This window comes from Diorhabda carinulata, chromosome 5, assembly GCF_026250575.1.
Source record: "Diorhabda carinulata isolate Delta chromosome 5, icDioCari1.1, whole genome shotgun sequence".
In the NCBI taxonomy this organism is placed as follows: Eukaryota; Metazoa; Arthropoda; class Insecta; order Coleoptera; family Chrysomelidae; genus Diorhabda; species Diorhabda carinulata.
In genome coordinates, this window is record NC_079464.1 from 27,484,230 (window position 1) to 27,508,306 (window position 24,077).

A 24,077-nucleotide genomic window follows, 5' to 3' on the forward strand; every position below is an offset into this window, starting at 1 on the left:
TTGAATGTAAGCAAATTCAACTTTTAATATTATTCTACCAAAAAAGTGAATATTTTATAATGTCAATGACTTTTTGATTAATTCTCAACAAGTAAAAAAATGATTATTGTGAAAATAATATGATAATCAACCAAAATTGTTACTTGTACCACACTTAGAATCACTTTACAGTGAAAGAATATGCACTAAGTTGTTTTCTACTCCTCAATAACCCTTAGAGCGCTTGTAGACGTCCGTTTTTTTCACGACAACGGACCGTCAATAAACGGTTATCCTTGTATACATATATTTTTTCACCGGGTGGATGTTATCCGGGACTGCGCTAGTTAATAGTGTTGAACTGGTAGTCAGAGATTATATTTAGAAAATAACCTCTTATTGGCCTACTATTTGTACAAGAAGAAACAAACAGGCAAGACGTCCGGCAGCGACAACACGTACAGATACACTGGCGTGGATGACCGCACTTTCTTACACGGTGTACGTCACGCCGAAGGGTAGCGGTGGTGCATCCGGCGTATATTTTACGCCGGACCGATGTCCGGTGCATGTACACACATCCATTATAAATCATAAACCACCGCGAATCCGACAAAAACATGGTTCGTTGTCCGGTGAAGAAAACGGACGCCTACAAACGCTCTTAACCAACGTCAACGACCAAATGCGATCTCATTATTGTGTTTTCTTTACTATATTAAACACCTTAAAACTTAGTTTGCCGGTGTTGTCGTCTAACACCAATAGAATTTGACAATAAAATTTGTATTATTTATAAATCATATACATAAAAACAACAACCATAAAAAATTTTGATTTGAGGAGACTCAAATAACACTTTTTGAGATACGGTCATTCTATAATCAACATTATTGCCAATTTTTCAATGACATGACATTTTTCATTCAAATTGACAACGTCACCTTTAGTTTTGTGTTTTCCAATTAAAATCAATAGTCAATTTAACCCGAGAGAACTAAAATTTCCGTCTCACCAGAACTTGCTAGTGAGAATTTCCCTCAAGGTGCTTTATTTAAATAATTTTACTGTAAATTAATGTATTTGAACATTTTATTCCATTTTGTGATGTTTATATACAAAAAGAATGTGATATAGTTTAAATACTAACTAATTTAACTAAATTTTTTAATCCGAATGTATAAATTGTTTAAATATAGTTGAACAATTACAAAACACAAAAATCTAATATCTTAGAACTTATCTTTTGTACAAAAAGTAATAAATGTGCAAACAAGAACTTGTTCTACAAGAAAAACTTTGCTAATCAATATCAGCACATTTTACGCAACTGTATACAGTATGACACGGAAAAATGGGTGTGTTGCAATTACCACACACTTTTTTGGTTTTTTAGTTGTGTATGTCTTGTTTCTTGAACAAAACGCACAGAATTTGTCTCCCACCTCACTGGTATTTGTTTCTTCAGTATTCATGTCAATTCTTTTCATAGCAGTACGATCTTGAGGTTTTATATTTTGGACAGGTGATCTGGTAATAAGGTGAGGTTTCATCAAACTCTCATCCTCCTTTCAATAAAATTGTCAGTAAGTCTGCAAGATACTCTAGCCACTGAGTAGGAGGCTTTCATTTCATCCGCAACATCGACACCTCTTTTTGTCAAGTTATAAAATGTTATTATTTCGGGCTTGGCTAAAGCTCCCGTTTTCCCATCTATCTTGTCATTGTTATGGAAGGAAGAAAGTGCCAAAGCATTCCGGGACCGTTTCGTTCTGTAGGAAACTAGAACACATTACTTACGGAATCCAAAAATATATTTTTTACTTTATCGGATTGTGCCAAACACAGTAGTTCCTTTTTCCAGCAATGATTTGGCCAAGTATCGATGAGAAAATATTATCTATTGTAGTTATCCAGTATTCAAAATATGATCAGCTATTTATTTGACCACTTCACTTGCACTCTCACTGTCAGCATAAATTTCCAAAGTGCTAGTATAAAAAGTACGTGAGTCGACAAATACATAAATTTTTAAACCGTACTTGGTACAAGGAAAGGTTCAAGCATCTCGTCGATGGTCGCTTATACCCCTACTTGATAGCTTACTTTGCATCACTCGTTGTGAACTTCGAAATCTCTCTGATTGAGGCTAGATTGTCCTTTCGCTTGCGGGTCTTTCTATCATTGAGATTATCAAATCGAAAATGCTCCAGTAGTAAAAGGAATCATTCCCGTGACAAAATTGCTCAAAAGCATTCCAGATCAGTGCTGTCAATAGCCCATAATTCCGGCAAATCAGTCTGTCGACAATCTGGAGTTCGTTCATAATTTTTCCTCATTCGATATAAACAAAGATTTGCGTATCGTACTATAGTCTCAATCATAGAGTCAGGGCTTCTAGCTTAATGCAATTAACTGGACGAATGACAATATTTTTCTTAGCAATACGGACTTTTTTCGGGGAGGATTGCGTAACCACACTGTTGTTTTGTCTTTTCCCATAAACAATTTGAAGATATATCATTTTCAAATTAACTTCATCATCTTCCGATTGCACAGAATCCGTATCGTGATCAGAATGATGAATGATTCATATCCTGTATGTCGGGGTGCTGGACATTCCATGATAATTGGACTAGGAAAATAATAATAGTTACCTAAAATAAATCACAAAAAAAAATTCTGAAAAAACATAATGGTTTTATGAATAAGTCATGACAAATTTATTCACCAGACAATTCACATTTAGTTTTCCCCAATTTGGTACCAAAAAAAGTCTGCAGGTGAGAGAAAATCTCACCTAGCGAGTTCTCCCGAGGTTTATTACAAGACGAATAAGACAATTAATACAACACAATGATTAAACATAAAGGTTAAAATTAACACCTAATTTATATGTTAAACCATCATCTTCTATGCCTCTTCAATTAGAGGATGTAAAAATGGAAGCGGATCGGAAGGTTTTCCAGATTCATGAAATATTCCAATCAGTTTGAATAATAAAAGTTATTCTGAACTTTTTTACAAAGCTAATCCATCAATATTGATGTTTACTGAAGCTTTAACTGGCACATTTTCTATACATTTCAGAAGATTGAGCAAACGATTTTCATGATGATGATGCCAATATCGACCAGTCGCTACATCGATTTGAATAATAAACTTAACAAACTCTTTAAAAAACTTTATGAGAATAGTTGTATGGACGATTTAAATCTTCTTAAACAGGAAGCAACTTGTGTGTATGCGAATATCGGTCAAATTATGCACAAAGGGGTTTTTCTATATGAGGATTCTAAAAAAACTGCCAGCTTTCAGAGAAAAAATTCATAACGATAGGAACATTTGGGAACACTCAAGAAAATTGGATTTTCCGAGAAATTATACTTTCGATTCAATAACTGATATGATTTTCGGAATCTCCGGCTAACAATAAATGGTATATAAACATTTTTTACATACATTCACTACATACCCATATTTTCAATATTTTCGCATAAAACCGAAGAATTTTTAAAAAATTTGTGACATGCCTGTGTATAAAGTTGAATAAGCCCTTTATTTCGAGAGATATCGATGTCATTAAGGCATAAATCAATAGACAAAACGTGTACCTTACTCAAAATTCCCATTGCATTTTTCCAATTTCATACATGTTCGTATTATACAGGGTGAAAGCTGAGACAAAATTTTTCCTTAAAAATAACAACTTAAAAATTCATAATATCTACAGTTTTGAAATGGGAACGGTTTTCTACAGGAAAATCGAAATCGAAAATCGAAATAGGAACATAGGTAACATCATTAAAAAATATACCCGCTTTTTCGTGATTATACAAGGCTAGTTGTAAGACATTAAATTCGATCTTTTGAAACAAACTTCGACATTTCAAAGGTATAAAAATGGAAAAAAAAAACTTTTGTCTCCGATTGCGACCAAATTATGCACAAAGGGGTTTTTCGATTTAACAATTTCAAAAAAGTTTTCAATGTTCAGAAAAATAATTTATAACAAGGGGGAAATTCGAGATATCTCAAGAAAATTGGATTTTATGTAACAAAATTCGTATTCCAAATTACCCTTATGAACCCATAATATTTCTCACACCCTAGTCATATGATATTTATAAAACAATTGTGTGTTACTTGGGTACGTTCCACGTTGAGATTTTCTGTCTTTGTATCTCTGGCTATACTCCCTTATAAGTCCGGATTTATAATTTATGCAGGGTGTCCCACGACGAGTTGAAACTATCTGTATATGGCAAAATACTTGTAGTAAAATCATGAAAGTTTCTACGTTTAAGTTTTCGGATACGATCTTTTTAACTAAAATAGTTTCAAAGATGGCCGATTTCCGGTTCTACCGGAAGTCGACTGTAACTTTGTTATTTTAAATAGAACACCCTATATATTAATACATTTTTGAAATCTACGAAAAATTTAGTATAATTTTGTCTAAAATCTTTTCACGAAAAATGTTTACTCTTTGAGTTATTTTGTAAAAAATTTGACCGTTGCAGACCCTTATAAATAATTTTTTTACGAAGATACCCTTAAAGATATGATAATAGTCTCTATTCGGTTGCCTTTAGCAAAGTCAGACGTATTTGAATCTATTTTGAAAAGTTTTTCATTTTATACAGGGTGTGTATAAAAAGTCTAATAAATCCAACTTCACAAATATCAAATTTTCTTTAAATAGAAGCACCCAAATTTTTTTATTTAAACAAATTCATGTATACTTTCCTATACTTAAATCTCACCGTTATCCAAATATTAAATGTTTTCTTAAAATATATAGGAATGCAGGCGTGATCTAATTTTTCTAATATAATAATAGTATAATGTATAAAAGTATACTAAAATTTTACGTTGACTTAACGTTAAAATAACAAAGATACAGTTTTAATTCGTCGTGAGACACCCTGTATATATAATTTATAAATAACTCATTTTTGTAAACTAAAACATGAAGTACTCGTGAAAATTTGTCTATTTCATTAATGGATCTGCCCCAAATTCTTCAAAGAAGTAAAACAATGTCTCACAACATTACTTCGACATCAGAAACTTCATGTACTCTTTAAGTTTAAGTGAAAGGTTAGCTTGTTACAACTTCGGATCATTGCGGAGTTCATTGTTGACAATTTAAAGTAAAGGTTTCAGTAGAAAGTTAAATGTCACCGAATTTAGGTCAACTCTAATGTGAATACCTAATAATAAGAGACATAAATTCAAACTCTATTGCTGTGTGTCTAATGTTTATAGTAATGTTACCTAAGTAAGTTTTGAATATCTTTCCGTAAACAGGATAATAGCACCTGCCAACAAGTTTGGTGTAGTTTGTTTCAGAAAATCGAGTTTCAAAGTTGGAGTAAATTTTCTATAGTGAAACTTTTCGACGTTGATTTAAAACAGGTAATTTACTTCGATAATTACGGTGAACCACGTGTCTCAGCCGTATACAATGGATTTAAAAACATATAGATCAACCAAATTCATTAGTATATCCAACGAAATAAATATGAATACATTATTCATTGTATCATTTCCCATTCAAAACTTTATAATTGACAAGTAATAAATTCCATAGTAAACCTTAACCGAAAAAGTCGCGTCTCACACGCGGCTGTGGACAAAATTCGAAAATGGGATTATTCCTTCGAACTTCCTTTCTTTCTTTTAGTAATCCTTCCATAGTGACCTCAATAATATGTACGAAGATTATCCTAGAAGTACTTGACCCAACAAAGAAAACACACCATACACTTTTTCCAGCGATGTTCAAAAAGTTCGATACTCTTTTATAACAAGAATCGTCAAGCTCCTCAAAATATTTTACCCCCGAGCCATTTTTTCATGTCTGGAAACAGAAAATAATTTGAGGAGGCTAAGTCTGGCGAATAGGATGCACGAGGTAACAATTCAAACTTTGATTCATTAATTTTGGCCATTGCAATAACGGATGTGTGAGCTGATGCATTGTCTTGATGAAATGAAACACTTTCTTCTTGGCCAAATGCGGCCGTTTTTGCTTGATTTCTTCGCTCAAACGTTGAAATGAGTTAGGTTAGGTTGGGTATTTGGTTTAATAAATTCGAATAATACTCACCGTTGATAGTTTTCCTTTTTTTCATTAAAACAATACCAAATACTGGATGGAAATATCTTCCATTGTGAGTAAACGCGGCACCCATCTTGTACACAGCTTTCTCATGTCCAAATTTTCTGTTAATATGCGATGTACCACAATTTTTTAATACCTGCTATGTCTACTAGCTCGTGTACTTTCAGCCGACGATCATCCAGTACCGCTTTGTGGATTTTCTGGTCGATCAAATGAGTCGTCACCTTATTTGGTCGACCACTGCGAAGCAGGTCTTCGCAGATCGTACGGCCTCGTTTAAACTCTGCTATCCAATATGTTACTGTTGATAATGAAAAAGCATCCTCACCCAGAGTAAAATTTAGTTCAGCTTTTATATTGGATAGTTTAGATCAGGATATATTGGTTGGGCTAACGCCTTTCATATAAAAATAAAATAAATTGTATCTCATAACGATGACCAATTTTTTCCATGTTTACAATTTCACTGAAAATGTTCACTATTAATGGCTGCCGATACTAAACAACGTGGCATCTTCAATTTTGAAACATATGCTGTATAGATTGTGTACTTTCCAAGTCAATAATATTTTATAAACAGCTACCGCCATCTCAAGGTCAGGACAGGTACTTTTTCATTAATACCTTTGAAGGCTTTCATTGTTTCAGAACTTTAATCAACATTTTTAGAAACTGAAAATCGACATATTTTAATTTCGACTCAAAACTTTCTTATATATTCGCAGTACTACATGGCTTATGCTCGATCCCATGACTTATCCTACTTTTCTCATCATCATCAACTCATTTCACAATTCTCCTCCACCGGTTGCGATTCTGTGCTTTTACTTCGGTTCTACCTTTCTGATATCCTTCAAAACTGCATCCAACCTTTTTTCTATGGTCTCTTCCTCTTTACTGTACCTCCTTTCCCTTCTTAAATGATTCTTTTTGCAAATATATTTCTCGAAATCCTTTTAATATGCCCCAAACATCTTATTCTTCATGCTTTGGACTTGTATCTGAATATTGATGGGTATTTATAGAAATCCTGCAGATCTTCGGTAGCTCTTCTTTTCAAAGGTACTTGGTAATGAAATGTACTCTTTTGAGTTCTTGGCCTCTTGGTAATAATTTCTTAATTCTTGGTTTTTAAACTGTTTTTCAATATTTATTAGTTTATTGTGCGTGTATATTCTCCCCAAGTATATTTTTAATGTTCTCATGTTTTTTCGGATTTCTGTGTATTTTCTCTTGACTTCTGTCGAGTCAGTTTCCAGTATACTTAGTTGTACTAGACTTTTTTCCTTCATTTTTTTCTTACACTCCTCATCGAACCATCATTTTTTGCTTGTTTCTTTCTTCAAGCCTAGCGTTTGCTCTGCCATCAATTTTTCCCATTTGCATCCAATCCATCTCCTCTGTTCATTGTTCTCAGATATTTATGAATTTATTGTCGCACCCCGTTTTCCTTTGTTATTGATATATTATAATTATTCTTTTTCTGGTAAAATCCATGTTATTCAATGTATTTCGTATTTCTCTATCATCAAAGCTTGTGCTACCTATCTGCATTTTATGTTCCACAGCGAATTCAATTAGTAACTTCTCCTTTTCGTCACTTTGCTCGAGCTTACTCCTACCTTTTGTACTTTCATTTATATCGTTCTTAGTTTTTGAATCATTTTGATTTAATAACAAGTATAGCTCCTCCAATATCAATTATGCAAGGAACAATCAATATTTCATAAATACGCACGCAACTCATACCGTCTAAAATTCGGTAAACATCTAACAAACCGTCAGTCCACGTGGACTCATCATCTCCACTGTTCACCAATGAAAACATTGAATCGTACACATGAATGCATTTCTATTGGCCGAAGCTGTAGGCTGAAAAAATCAAAAACTGTGCAGCTGATTAACATAAAGATATGACAGCAGAATTATTTGAAACGTGGTCTGGTACTCCGTCCAATTTATAATGATTCGATTGCCTTTTAACGAATACTTTCTCGTATAAGATATACATGTTTTTTTAAAAGTATTTATAAAAATAATAAATTTATAAAATGAAGTATCTACGCCTATGGTTTATCAAACAAAAATCGTCGGCAAGAGTTTTTGTAATCTGCAATTGATATTGGAAGAACTACATCATTTCTGCTCTGGAAACTGGAAAACTTTGGTGCTCTGTATAGAAAGGCCCAGCTTACGCTAATGGTAGCATTGATCGCTTGAACTGTTGTGCAATTCAAATTCCATACATTCCATTCAAATAGCGTTAAAAGACAATAATTCAAGGTTTGAATCATCAAACGACGAAAATACAGTTGGAACATGTTTTGCCGATTCCAAGATCTGCGCTTGAAATACTGGTTTGAACCAAGAACTGATTTCATTTGATTTTGAGAACGTTGAAGTTTTATGAAAACACACACTTATATTTGGAGAACTAACATTGGTATTCTATTTAGTATAGTGCGCATGAAGTTGTATCATATTTGCCAAATAATGAATATTATTTCCATTTAGATAAAAAGCTTTGGAGGCTACCACACAAAACATGGAATGAATCACACGCATAAAATCAGTAGGACCAATTCCTATGTTGATCTTTCAAATCATTTTTCGATATTTTAAGACCCTTTACTATCTACAAGCAGGAAAGCAAGTCACTTAAATGGAAAATAAAATTTGGAGTTCAATAAATGATAATAGTTTGTCAACAAGCAATATAATTTTCTAATATATCTCAATCATTTCATACATTGTATATTTGATTGTTATGATATTAACTCTAAAAAACTTTATTTGTAATCAAAGGTCTTTATTAGATTAATTTTTGATTGATCAACTGAGAAGTTTCTTTAAAAATGAACAATGATTTTTCCCCACTTCGACCAAATAGCGTCACACTGTGCATTTGTCACTACTGTGCCAGCTTTTCTGTTCTGTAGTGTGAATTTTTCACATTATAAATAATGGCTTTATCGTCAAAAAAGTGTGAGTTGTGATGATAAACATGAAACCATCAACGAAACTGGAGTGCAGTAGTTTGATGAAATCAAAGATGACGAAAGTGATATAAACAAATTCCTAGAGGATGAGTACTTCTAAGCCGAACATGATTCTCTGAAGTTACATAATACGAGAATGAAGACACTATTAGTGAAAAGAACGAAAATATGGAAAGTGGAAATGCGGAATGTCAGGACGAAAACACTGATAACATTTCGTTGGAACCTACTTAAAACGTGTACAGCAAAAACAGTCTTAGATTGTGTCGAACGAAACTTCGTCCTTCACACCAAAAAATATAAGATTGTTATGAAAATTTTGATTTTCAATGGTGAAGCACGTAATGTGAACCCGATTGAATTGTTGTGGGACAAATTGGAGATGAAAGTCAGAAAATAGTGTCATATTTCCACTTCACATTTTTGGATAATACTGAAAAACGAATGGAACCAAAGAGACCACGATTTTTTGTTCAAAATAATGCTGAAATTATATATATGCTTTAAAATATAAATATTCAAATCGATCGTATTGTTTCCATTTGTTGTGTATCACGCAAACTATAGGGTGAGCAAAACCTATTGACTGGAAATGGATGTAGTTACAATATAAAAAAAAATACCTCAAACGATACTAAGCTAGTCCATACTTCAAATTTAGAAATTTAAGTTGATCAGCTGCCAAATGTCTTGTTTCTTTGTAAGGTTGTACACTTTTCAAACAATCCTCTATTTTAGTATTTCAAAACTTATTATCCTAATCTACTTGATTATGGTTTATTACTTTTTGAATGAGCTGTAGTTGTTTTTAATAGAGATAAGTGATTTTTAACAAATATATTGCATTATGACGCACGTCAGTCAAGTCCATTTGGACTCTAGTACCTTTAAATAGTTAGTTCGTTCTTTTATTCCACAAAGCCTTGCATTTGCAAAGCGAGCTTTTTATTTTTTTACTTTTAAAGTATTTGAAAGAATTTAGCATCATCTAGTTTTCAACAATTGTATGATTATATTTTCTCTTTTGTTAAAATTTGCTAGCCGCATTTATATTCTATTTTGTACATAATGGCATTAACAAAATATTAAATTAAGTTTATTAGAAGCTTTGATCAATCCTGATATTTACAAATTCTCTCCAAACTTAATGAAAATGTTCGAAATATTGCGTATGTTCGTTGGAACATTTCATTACGTGGGCGTTGACAATAATACGGATATATTTATTAATACCTTAATATAAAAATGGAGTAAACAAAAATTGATGTGAAATGGAACTGGAATTTTTTATATTTGTGAACGTGACGTGTATTATGTGAATTGAATGATTCAAATTTTATTGTTTATTATGAAAACGAATGTTTTGAAAAGCGTTTATATAATCAAACTACTTCTTTATTTCACTAATTGAACTTGGGGATATAAACGGTAAAAAATGGGTTACATCCTATTATGTTTGGGTTCCGTAACCAATCAGATGTAAAACTTTTATTTAATGCATTTCCGTTAGTCTAACAATTTAATTTTACGAATTTCATAGTAAAATCATAATACTGACAACTCATAACAATTTGACAAGGCAATTTAAACAAAATAATTCTATGAAATATTGTTGATGAACAATTTGGGAAGAATTTCAATTATAAGATTACCATACAAAAAATTTTTAATTTGTTTTTTTTTAATATATTCTAATTAATAATATTCCAGATCTTTCCAATAACATCACACTCGTGCGGCATTGTAATAAGATCTTAAGATCAATCAGTAATTCGCATCTAACTTAATCTTATTCCCTTTACCAACCCGAAAGGTTTGATCCTCTTGGGTCTTCTCTCTACTCCTTCGATATCAAGAAGATGGATTACCTCAACTTATACCACGTCTGGCAAATTTCGAATAATGCTTGCGTCCTGTAGACCAAGACGTAACCTCAAAAGAAAATAAACCAAATATTCAATTTGTTTTTAAAAAAATAGTTCAACAAAAGGACAAATTAAACTAAATAACTTAAATTTCGGGAACCCAATATGTCACCAACAAGTATATACAAAACTACAAAAGAGGTATGAAATATAATATGTAAATATTTCTACTCAAAGATAATATGACAAAATATCTTATATAGAAAATTATTTACTAAAATAAGTTGGTAAGTTCATATCGTATAATGTTTATAACAACAAAAGTAACGCAAGCTGTGGGCAGTTAAAACGCTACAATTTCAAAAAAAAGTATTAGTCATACGCTGAATAGAAATTTATGCATGCGTAAGCTATTCACGCGTTGGACCAAAAACGCATTTCAATGAACATTACCAAGGTCTTACTGACTTAATTTAACTAAAATGAGTCTGATTTGTCTCGTCGACTTTAAACGGTAAATGGAAATTGAATCCACCACTACACTTTTGGAACAAAAAACAGTCAACAGAGTAGATTGTAGTGTCGAATCTGCTCCGAAAAATGTAAAAACTATTTCATCAGCTGGAAAAGTCATAACGAACACTTTCTGGGATTGCGACTACCAAAATGGTGAAATTTACTAGAGAGTATCACGCACCCACTATATTCACCTTCCATCAAATGAGGACGTTATCGGATACGCAAACATCTATTTTGAGAAAAAAGACGGCCACTATTGTTGAATAAAATGTTTTAAAAACAATTTAGATATCCCTTGTAAATTAGATATTGCGATTGTAGATACTCTTTATAAAACTTTGTAGTACATCAAATAGCGTATATTAATTAAATAGATTAAAGTAAATTGTTTTTACAGCTGGGATCACTTCTACCGGTAACGACACCAGCACCTCCAACAACAAGCACTCCCCAGATTAGACCCCCGTTCGAGGCAAGCAACCTCATCAATCACATATCTAAACCAGCAGATGTTTCACATGTAAGTAACTCCTCTTAGTCTTAGATTAATTTGTAAAGAACGTTTTATAGACGGGAACGTCGGTCGTATAGATGACGACGGGTAAGAATAAAGAGAATTAATTTAGTTTGGAAAAGTTTGTTGACTAAGTTTTAGATAAATATAACTAGGAAGAGTTAGTGGTTATTTTGGTTAGATGGTAAAAGTTGCTTTGTTTTTCTGAATATAAATATTAATCACACTGTTTATCACGACTACATAAGACGCGAAATTACGTAAAGTACACTGTCTGATGCGCGTTACCATCTTCAGAAGGGTAAACCGAAACTTATATAATTTGTTCAACATTTATATTAAATTTATAACGCCAACGTTCCTTATCTCGCGGGAGAAAATTTTTAAAGAAAATTCTACTTCGTCGGGAAAATTTTTGATACTAAAATATATAGTGTACAGTTTTTTATTGGCTTCTAAATAAAAATCATCTTTTTTCTTGAAAGTTTCAGCAATCTCTTTTGAAATTTTTATCAGAGCATTAGGAAGCGATATAGTTAAAAGTTGTTTAAAGTGATACGGAGACATAAAGAAAATACCACAAAGCCTAATAAGAAAAGTAACAAAAGCAAAAAGATATAAAAATAGAAGATCCAGGAAAACTTGGCTACAAGAAGTACCACAAGAAGAAGAACGGATCGGATAGAGTGAACAAATGCATAATAGGAAAATGTATAATCTAAATACTCTAACGCTGGAAAGGGTGTGAAGAATCATGTCCACACAATTCGCCAAATTTGTTACCAAAATTCAAACCATCGATTAACAATGTTTCATTCTCTCTCAACTTTTTCTCTTATATTTCTTTCCTTTACCCCTTTAATTCCAATATATCTCTATCAACCAAACTCTGGTTTAACGTCATAAACTTTGTTTTCTATTGGTATATTCTCAATCTATAATTTTTTCTCTTGCTCTTTTCATTCATGGTTATGAAATCTTAATCATCTGTATATGCAATTAGTTGCTGCTTATGTTGATAACTCCATTGTTTGTAACTTGCTACCTTGTACAATTTTAATCCCTTTTGAACCCTAAATTGCTCTTATACAGTTCCGTCAGTGTTGCGATTCAACATATGGTAAATACCATAATCGTTAAGACTTTCACAATTTTATGAAATTTTAGACAATGACAAATGTCGAATGTCCTTTGTACCTTTAAACCCCTAATAAATAACTCTCTCTCCGCAAGAGACCAATCGTTAAATTTCTAAAGTGTCACTAATAACTTTCTCTCAAATAAACACAAAAGCAATTACTATTGAAAACTTTTAAAAACCTTCATTATACTTTTACAAACTATTCCAAGCTCATCTGGTCAACCCTTATACAAACAAAAGAGAAATTTCAAAAAAATCTGCTTGAAAAATATAGATTCTTTTTATTGCTTCACGGCAATTAACACAAAATATTACCACGATATTGGGATACTTTTAACCCCCATTTTAGCCCATATAAATAAAATTTAACATTCATGCACGAGACAGTAAGAGAGCAGAAAGTAACACAGTACAGAACAGTGAGAAAAAAGAATCCACAGTAAACAGAAACTAAACATACAGTGCGCGTTAAAACTAACGAACTATATCTAAATCAACTTAACGATTCTCTCTCACTTATCAAATCATAAAAAATCTTAACCTTACAAACGGGCAAAATTACGATTTACCTGAATAATCAAAATATCTCTCGCGTTACGACGCAACATAAAACGTGCAATTTTCTGTTACTTCGTTCAAGTATACCCGGAGAAATATACATATAAACTTCGCTATCTTTTGTAATCAACTATATATCACTGTGGACATTCTTGTTGATTTATCTTGTTGCTTATTTTGTACATCGATTTACGTGTAATATTGTCGTATTTAAGTGTTTTTATTAAACGTTACTTAAAATTACGACTGGTCCTTCATTCCGCAACCTCGTCGAAGAAAACAACACATCTACTTGGGTGCTGTAGTGAACGACAAACTCGACAGTCCACTTCATCCAACTAGTTCATTACAATCCCCCAAGAGTCAGTCATCACTCTAGTAGGTCAGTTGTTTAATGTCTTCTTCACTAGTATCACAAACATTTTCCAAATATACAATTCATTTTTATCTATTGTGTCATAAGCTTACTCAAAATATATAAACATAAGATGTACGCTTAGATTTCGCCTAAAACTTTTATCCATTATCCTTTTAAAGGTTAATATGCGATAAATTCTTCTACCTTTCTTGTAACTTCTTTGGTATTCTCTTACACTATGTTTTCTTTGTACTAGATGAGTCTGTTTCTCACAACTCTAGCGAGAACTTTGTACACCACATTCAAAAGTGATATGCGTCTACGATCTATTTCTATCTTGTCTCTAAAATATTGGACAAATTAATGCATCGATTCATTTAATCTTAATCACCATAAATAATTACTTTCTATATAGGATCGCATCAATTTTTAAAAACATAAAAAACAATTCAGCTGGAATATATTGAATAAAATGAATAATCAAACTATTACAGAGAATTGATGAATATATCCATTAAAGTTCCATCAAACACCGGACTTCGATTTCAACGGTCAAGAATTAATCATAAAAAATATGTTTCACTGTATACAACGTAATAACAACTCACCTCTGAAAATGTCAACGTTGAACCAATAAATCATCGAAGGGTTGCTTCTAAATCACGAAATCCATCAATTATTATGCCTAAGTAACCCATAGAAACCTGATATTATAGGGACAAGCCCAGATATTTTGGATTAAAACCGCAATTTTGGTAAATTTACATCAGTGCGGTTGATACATTGTTAATAGTTAGAATAGGATAACATTTACTATATGATGCTGCTCGAAAAGGTTAAACTAGTTTCTTAGAAACAAACGATTCAAGTTTTTTCTCAATTTCTCAACGACTTATTGGACAAACATTTTAGATTTTACAAAACAAAACAATATGTTGTTTGTTTTTAACATCACTTTCTCATTGTTGGAATATATTCGACCACCGATCCATTTTCTCAAGTCTAGAAATAGAAAATAACCCGAGGGGGCTAAATCTGGCGAATAAGGTACCTGAGATAACAATTCAAGCTTTGATTCATTAATTTTGGCCATTGCAATAACGGATGTGGGAGCTGGTACTTTGTCTTGATGAAAAAACACTCTTTTCTTAGCCAAATGCGGCCGTTTTCACTTGATTTCTTCGCTCAAACGTTGCAATAAGTTCGCATAATACTCCCATATATGGTCTTTCCTCTTTCAAGATAGTTAATGAAAATTATCTCACGCGTACCCCAAAACACCAACTCCATGACTTTGCATGCAGATGGAAAGGTCTTTACCATCTTTGGAGCCGATTCTCCCTTTTCAGTCCATTGTTTTGATTGTTCTTTCGATTCGGGTGGAAAGTGATGGATCCACGTTTCATCCACGTCTTTATTTTTGTGAAACATTGCCAAATCCTCGTTGGAAACATCTTCACAACGCTGTTTCTGTTCCATTGTATTAATATACGATGTACCGCTGTTTTTGGATTACCTAATATGTCTGCTAACTCGCGCACTTTCTGTCGGCGATTATCCCGTACCGCTTTTTGGAATTTCTTCAACATTTCTGGAGTCGTCACCGGGTTACTTGTCTTCACAAGTGATACAAGCGTCTCATACAGAGTAGAATCTAGTTCATCTTCTAAATTGGTTGCGCTAAAGCCTTTCAAATAAAGGTATTGTATCGCATAACGATGACCAATGTTTTCAATGTTTACAAATTCACTTAAAACGTTCACCATTGATAGCTGCCAAACATATATTGGGTACTTTCTAATACAGTTGTAGTACAGTTGTATTTTTCAAAAAACTACCGCCATCTCTAGATCATTCCAAGTCAGGGCCCATTCTCGTAGATTCTCGTAGAATACAGCAATCATACATTGAAGAAAACATTATTTCTTTAGAAATAGATATAACAAAAACGACGTGAAAGAGAATCTACAAGTGGACTCAATCAACAAAATTTTGCTCCGAATGTGTAGGAGTACTAATTTGTACAAAAGGGAAATAACCAACCAATAAATATAATAACAGGAATAGGAGACTGAACTTGGTAAAGGTATCACAGAACTTAAAATAGGTAGAACACTACGAAAAATTATAGTAAATTATGGAAAATTTGACATTATGGAGATGAGAAACTATAGTAAGGAAAAAAAGGGAAGCAAATGGAATAAAAGAAAAACTAGAAAACCGAAAATTGTTGAGGCTACAGGGCTGCTGAAAATAGAAACAAAAATCATTGAAACATGGAGAATAACAACTGCAGAATTGAATAGGTCATCGAACAGAAGATCATCATCATCTATCAGCCATCTTCCATCCACTGCTGGATATAGGCCTCCTCTAGTTTAAACCATCTATCTCTATCTTGAGTTGTATGTATCCAATTTCCTACAATTTTCTTTACATCGTCACTCCATCTTGTTGGCGGCCTGCCTCTACTTCTCTTATCCATTCTTGGCCTCCACTCCAATATTCTTTTCGTCCATCTCCACAGAAGATATATGGTTGAAAAAGTATACAGAGGGATTGGTACTGTAGAATAATAAAATTTACGGAACTTTATTTAATGTGATATAAAAGATACTTTTGTCAATTTGATTACGTATATATAGACGCAAAAAAATTCATACGAGGAAACCTAAAGGTCGACAATTGAAGAAAATACTACAAAAACCTGAGAACAAAATGAATATAGTCATACCAGTCTCCATACGTTTCGAAGGTGTCTTGGATATAGTAATTAGAAAATATAGAGTTAGTGAATCATAGAAGAGAGAGTGTTCTAAAAAAATTAGAATAATATGGTACAAATACAAGAGCTAAAATCAAATTTATGGCTATATAACAAAACATTTATTCGTAATCAATAGGTGGGGTAAACAAAAAGACACCCTTCTTCCCTATTGATTTAAGGATCAATTTATGTTAAGATGTTTTGATTGTTTGGAAACGTTTTGTTTGAACTGATGTGTGAGAGCTCGCATTGTTGTGGTGCTCGATTTTTTCGTGTACCAATCAGAATTGACCGTTTAGCTTCGGATTTATATGCATAGATCAATGATTCGCCGCCGTCGAAGCACCGCGATTGACTTTTTTATACAACGCGAAATATATTTGACAGCTAAATGTTTATACAATATTGAATGTATGCGAGTGGAACTTATCCCCAAGTATGCATCAATCTCACAGTATGTCAAATGACGATCTTGCAGTATCAGCACAGCATCGAGTTTTTATGCCAATACATCCGATTTTCAAAGACCTTCAAGAACTATCTGTAGACAACCCAAATAGTACTCGTACGTCAACACGTTCTGAGTATGTTCGCCATAAAAAATGTCAAACTTTCTACTGGAAATGTCAGATTTGACATATTGACATCAGTGTTACCATATGTCAAAATATATGTAACAATCCTCGTATTTCTAAATTGGTCACCATTCTGCTTATTTGAAATATTTCCTAACGTATGTGGATCCATCTTTCGAAAATTCAGTATAAAGAGGTTCTCACATTAGCAACAGTTATGAAAAGGCCGAAAACCAGTTTTAATAAAAATACTATCGCCACAAAAAATTAATAATCTATGAAAATTTTCCTGTTTTTTTAAATTGGCTTATAAAAAGTCGAACAAAACTGAAATCTTAGTGACATTTTGGGATCTGCATCTATTGGATTGGAAGCAACTGAAGTTACTTTCTGTTTATAATTAATGCTTCCTATTTAAACAAATCTCTTGGTAAAACGCCAAGCAGTACTTTTGGTCAATGTTGTATTTTGACACCTTTTAATGAACAAAACAATATTTTTTTTTAACTTTCACCGGTGTCATGACACTTATAAACATAAAATTTCTACTTTAATGTTTTAATTGTATTTAAAAATTGTATAAGTCTAATATGGTTGAATTTTTTGTGAAATATAAGGTATTACGGTTTGAAATGATGAAGAAGAAGTGCATTTTTATCGCACCACTAAAAAATTGTATATCAAATTGAAGTAATCGCCAACGTTTAATAACGAATGACATAACGTTATATCATCTGCATAAAAAACGACATTAAACTTTAATGGATATAGATATAACTTTGTTTTTCAATTTTATTTTTTGTTATAGATATCAATAATTGATTTGTGGAATGAACATGAAAAAAACTACATTTGACCGAAGCTTTTAAAGCTTAGTGTAAGGATCTAAACATTGATTCTTAACCACTTAACTCAATAACGTTTTGTCATATTCGCTACATAAAAATCTCTTGATTGTAGAAAGAAAATAGGATTTTTGAAAACTTTTCCAAACTAAAATTATATTGAAATTTATTCTTCCAGCAAACAGGACTGGGCTCTAAGTGCATGCGACAACATTCAGGAAATTATTGCTGGTATGAAATTAAGATGGGTCTTCCCTATATCAAAATTTCCTCAGCCCACACGAGATATTACTCTTAAAATGTGGTGACTGAAATTAGGCTTCTATTTTTTTGTCTAATATTTCAGTAATTTTCAAGCATTCGCACAGGTTTAACCACGAGTATTTCTTTAATTTACCTTGTTAATTTCATTTCAAATCTCTTTTTCAAGGTGAAGTCTTATAATATTTTGAAAAGGAGCAGGCTGAGAAAATTTTGTTATCATATCATATCATATTTTATACGAGTAGATAATCACCTTCTGAATTTTGTCGCATGGATTTAGAATATTGATTTTTTATTACAAATTTAAAAAAAAATGTGGGAGTTAATAAAATATTCTGCTACACCATCGTGCTTTAGAGACCTTGATATAACCGATATTTTAATAAAATAGAATATGAAATGAATAACAATTCTAGGTGACAAAAATTGATATCTGCACCAATCAAATCTGACGTTTCTTTTTTTTGGATTACGTTTCGCTGAAATTTTTGATTTTATATATTATATAATGAATAATACTAATAATGTTTTTGAATATTTCGGCTGCAGTGGTATCCTAAAATGGTAAGTATCAACTCATAATAAATTTAAATCAACCTTTCTGTCTTAATTAGTTGAAACTAGCAGAAGTTTATCATAGTTGAGAAACATCCTCATGTCTCATTAAATTTCATATATCAAACTCGATATGAATACAAAAGTTTTGACTGAAACTATAAATTAGTTAAATGACATTTAATTATTCCAATTATGACTGTCAGGTGACATCTGCAGTCACCAAAACACAGTTTAATAATACACAGAGCAAACAGAATATTCCTCTAAATCCGAGAAGTTATATTAGTGATTAAAATAACATTATTTAGTGTTTTCGCATCAGAAAACATCCGAAAGGGTTATACCCATGAGGAATAAACCAGGTAGATAATGTTTTGAAACCCTTGTAAGGAGTTTATTTCCGGAAAGATATAATTCTAACAATGTGTATGTTAGTTTACTGCCATACCGGGGTGTATACTTTAATTTGCATACTAAGTGTTTGTACAATATTTTTGGTTCATATAGAACGAAATTTTTGGTCCTAAATAAGTTTAATCTTGCACCATCCCAGGTGGTGAACTCAACTTTTTGTAGTTAAAAAACTACCAAATTATTGCACTACCCAATTTTTTTCGTTATAGCTGGGAAACAATGCGTTGGACGGAAAATGCCATTTATTTGAAAATACAGAGGACTAAATTCTACGTCGACTGGTATTTGAAAAATCAAATTCGGTTAAGTGGTACAGCTAAAATCGAATGTTAAAACCGAAAAAAAATTCGTAGTTCGGTTCAAACAATTACTGCTTGAGCAATAGCACAGGCTTTTGTGTTTTATATAGACCGAGTAGAAGGTATTTTTCTCTTTTTGTGTCTTCAAGGTCTTCCATATCTGACAAAGTGAATTGGGAATAGTCTTCATTTTCTTCCATGTATTTACAAATACAGTTGAATGCCAGAAACACATCTTTATCATCTCGGTCATCCGACAATCCAGATTTTGCATTTTTTCTCAGGAATTTCATACTGCGGGAGCGGTGGTACTGCAATCCGATAATTTTCAAGACGAATGCATTCAGGTCCCTCTTCATGCTGCTACTGTTCAGCAGCAGTCAAGAGGAAATTTGTGAATTCAATTGTTTACACATACTGGACGACTGTTTAGAGCCTTCTTGCTTTCCTTAGCTACAATTCCTGTGATGTGTCCTCCCAACATATGACAAATCTCTTAAAATCAACAGTCGGGAACCTCTCTCTACGCCTCTTGGGGTTTTCTTCGTCACGTATTTTCTCCTTCAAATATATTTTCCTGCATCCCTCGTGAATCACAACTGAAGCAAAAACTTGAAGTTGAAAGTTGAACAGTTCGGGTCATTCATGTTTGTAGATATTGAACACGCTGTATAACACATTCAAGTATAAATAACTTTTTACCCGCATCATTCTGAAAGTAAAAAAACAGACTCTAAATCGATGCAAAATGTAGTGTTTGAAAATTGACTTAATTAAAAAACTGAGGCAGTTATATTACGTAGAATTTTATTCCCTACAGTTTTTATGTCTCGTGTGTTTTCAATAGTATCTGTTTTCAAAATATGTGGCTGCAAAATGTAAGGTTGCACCGTAATATGATTTTTTTTTTTTTCGTTTTTAACATTCGATTTACGCTATACACTTAACCGAATTTGAAGTTTTATATGTTAATCGATACAGAATTTAGTTCTCGCGAAAATATTGATTTGATTGGCCTATAAGGTAATTCATATTATTTATAAAATGTATAATGTTCTTTCTTTAAAAAAATGTGGAAGCACGAATATTTTATTTTATAATGTGTCTTTTGCCATAAGGCAAAAAGGTTTTTCACATTATTTGATAAAGCTTGTCTTTTTTGCATTGAGAAAAAATTATTTAAGTACGAATCACATAAAACATATCAGAAAATAAATAATAATTGAAATAAACTGAATTCTATTGACAACTTTTGAAATCATTCAAGCAATATATTAAGCCAAAACTGGTTATTCAGAAACAAATCGTGGTACATCATATTGCTGAGTTCAAATACTGGATTCCAAGTTTTTTCCTGTAATGCCGCAATTAGATTTCCGAATATCGATTAGCTGTTAAATTTCCACGAAAGAAGTGAGGAATAATAAATCTTTCCCTAACGAATCCTTTCCAAACATTAATTTCATGGGGAAAAGTTCATGAACAAGTTGAACTTGAATGAGTGGAGTTTTTCTTTCTCTAAAAACTTCGTGAGGGTTGTCTTCATATGACTGCGAAATATATAATTTTGCATCGTCGCTTGTTCCTGGTTTTCCAGATTTGGAGCATCCCTCACGCTTCCCCTGTTCGTGGGATTTAGAAGAGCCTATTTCTTTGTCGGAAATCTAAAATTTTCTTAAGGGTTTAATGGAGGAATAATCGACGAAGTAGCATCGAAGTGCAAATCGATTCCGTCACAAGCTGATACGATTTTTTTCAAACAGCGATGTTTTCGAGAGAATGGAGATGTTTGAGCATCCTCTATAGCGAATACCACACATTTTTATTTCTCTCTTTTTCATAAGAATAACATGTATAATCAGTTACAACTTACTTTTTTCCTCATTTCCCTGGGACGTGACATAAAAAGTGATGATAACAAAACGCAGCAAACAGAAAAACGAAAAATTGACACGGAATAACAGAATACAACTAACAAATATATTTATTGTTAATTGACCGATATTATCATTTACAATGCCGCGACCAAGACGATCTAATCTTGCCTGACGTAAAGAAACTAGGATTCGAAGCATTGCGAATCAAAAGACTGAAGATGGACAAAAAATTGCACCAAATTAGTACAGCTCGACTTCGTTCTTTTCAAACACAGGAGCAAAGCGAGGAACTCGCCAAACGGCAATGCGAAATCGTCGAGAAACCTCAAGGAATCAATAATCAGATTATGTTCGACGCATACGATGAAATTTATGAAGTACTGATTTGAATCTAGCAGCGTGTAGATACAATTATAGTACTGTTTACTGCGTTCGAATTGGACGTTGTTTGCGAATGTTGCGGCGCATTGAAGTTTTCCGGAGAAACGCCAGTATCGTGGTGTCTTAAGGGAAAAGTGAAATTGTAATTAATTACTCTGCAAAAAGACCCAGTGCAATCATTACTTCGTGGAGAAGCACCCGAATGAAGAAATTTTATAGCAAAAACTCAAAAATACGGAGATTGTCCCAACCGATTTGCCGTTTGAATTTAATGCACGATCCGTTTTGCATTTACCATGAGCAATAATAAATCTCAAGGCAAAAAAAGAATCATCAAACTACTTGATTTTTTTTTATATTCATTATCCTAATGAAAAATTGAATGTATTGAATCAAAATAAGCTGATTTATTACTCTTAAAGCGGAACAAAGTTCGGCAGGTTAGTTAGTTTAAAGTGGTGCTTCTATTAGTAAGACCTTGTGAATAAAATTGTACACTTATTACATTACAACAAACATTTAATAACAAATACTCACTCAAAATATGATTTCTTCACTGCCTGGCTTGCTTGGATCGTTCGATGCGTTTCTTCGATAGGTGTTTAGCTAACTCACTTTACTCTAATATCTCACCTTATTATATGTTCAAAGATATTGTAGGAACAGATAATATTCAAAAATATTCAGAATATCGTTCAAGGCTACCCAATAGTAGATAGAGCCCCCGCGATATTCTATAGTTTCCATTATATTAAAGTATCACCGGCATTGATAAATGGCGTGCGGCTGTCTACTCGTCACTTTAAGGAATATTAAAAAGTTAAAAATATAAAATATTTTGAAAAATCGATTTTCATTTCATGCTTTCTAACTTTTTTGTGCACATTTGCATTAAAGTAAGTTGTTTTTGATCCAAAAGAAACAGTTTAATTTATAACTCACCTGTTTAACATAGTATATAATCAATATTAAAATTTATAAAATAACAACCTGGTTGTAATCTCGACTACTTTTTCAAAATTATATTCCACAAAAATTTATTAAATTACTTTGATATCGATATTGCATATGATATTCAAGACATTTTCAGTAACACAGACATAATTGAATTCCGTAACCGCTCACAATATCGTTCGCTGCAGAGCTATTATTTTCGTTGAACCAAAAATAAAGACCATAGTTTACGTTCTCTCTTTGCTGCATTTTTCTACAATTACCAAATTTATTTTCCAGTCGTCTATCGTCGTAGCAGCGTAGGCCTGTTCTGGTATTTAGTGAGATATCACGGAATTAAGCGGAAATTAATGAAGTGAATTCGAAGATAAAGCTTGAAATAATTGAATCAAAACTGAATAAGAATTCAATTTATCATTTCAATTATATTCTAGACAATTTTTTGATAGAACTATTTAGTTCCAGTCTTACAAGTGAAGTTTAAACTTCAAACGTCGGCTTAATCTACAGATACCGTTTTTTGGTTTAAAGATTACCGGTGGTAGTTCAAACTTCGGTTTGAATCCGAACTTAACTTTTTCTCTTGTTTACATTTTTCACAATAATATGAAGAGTTTTGGTAGAATCATTGATGGTTCGCAGTTTATATTTGGTGAACTCGACGATGATGATGAAGACATTATCAACATTGTTGACGCGCCGAGAAGACAGAAGGTTATCTAAATTTTTTGTGGTTCTATCAAAAACATGACCATTTTTGTTATTTTCATCATTATATTCCCTTTCCAATTGCTGTATCTTTGTATATTTTAGAAGGTTAACCGAAAGTACTACCTCATAGAAATGGCACAATTTTTTGTTCTTTGTTGATACAACTTTCTTAAACAATTCAACTTCAAAACAAATATCAGAAAAATTTTGGTTATATCTGTCATAAAAATGTCTGTTCTACTGTGACCTGTAAAATAGAACAATCTTGTTTATTATTGGCTCAAACTAAACTTCAAATCAAAGTTTAAACTTTAGTTTAATCTACTGTTTTACCCTAGGCTGTGAAATTGGCATTAAAGGAACTTGCAA

The 24,077-nt window shown here is 32.4% G+C and overlaps 1 protein-coding gene across 11 annotated transcripts in view; it reads left to right on the top strand.

Annotated features, from left to right (window-relative positions):
- The window catches only part of LOC130894040 (collagen alpha-1(XVIII) chain), a 577,499-nt gene that overhangs the window by 523,126 nt on the left and 30,296 nt on the right, over positions 1-24,077 (top strand). For 9 of the 11 annotated variants that reach the window (XM_057800569.1, XM_057800565.1, XM_057800568.1 and 6 more), the window contains 2 exons: positions 11,890-12,012; positions 19,064-19,078. In XM_057800569.1, the coding sequence (XP_057656552.1) occupies positions 11,890-12,012; positions 19,064-19,078 (138 nt within the window). The remainder of the gene's footprint in view (positions 1-11,889; positions 12,013-19,063; positions 19,079-24,077) is intronic. The other 2 variants (XM_057800571.1, XM_057800570.1) reach the window with 1 other exon arrangement.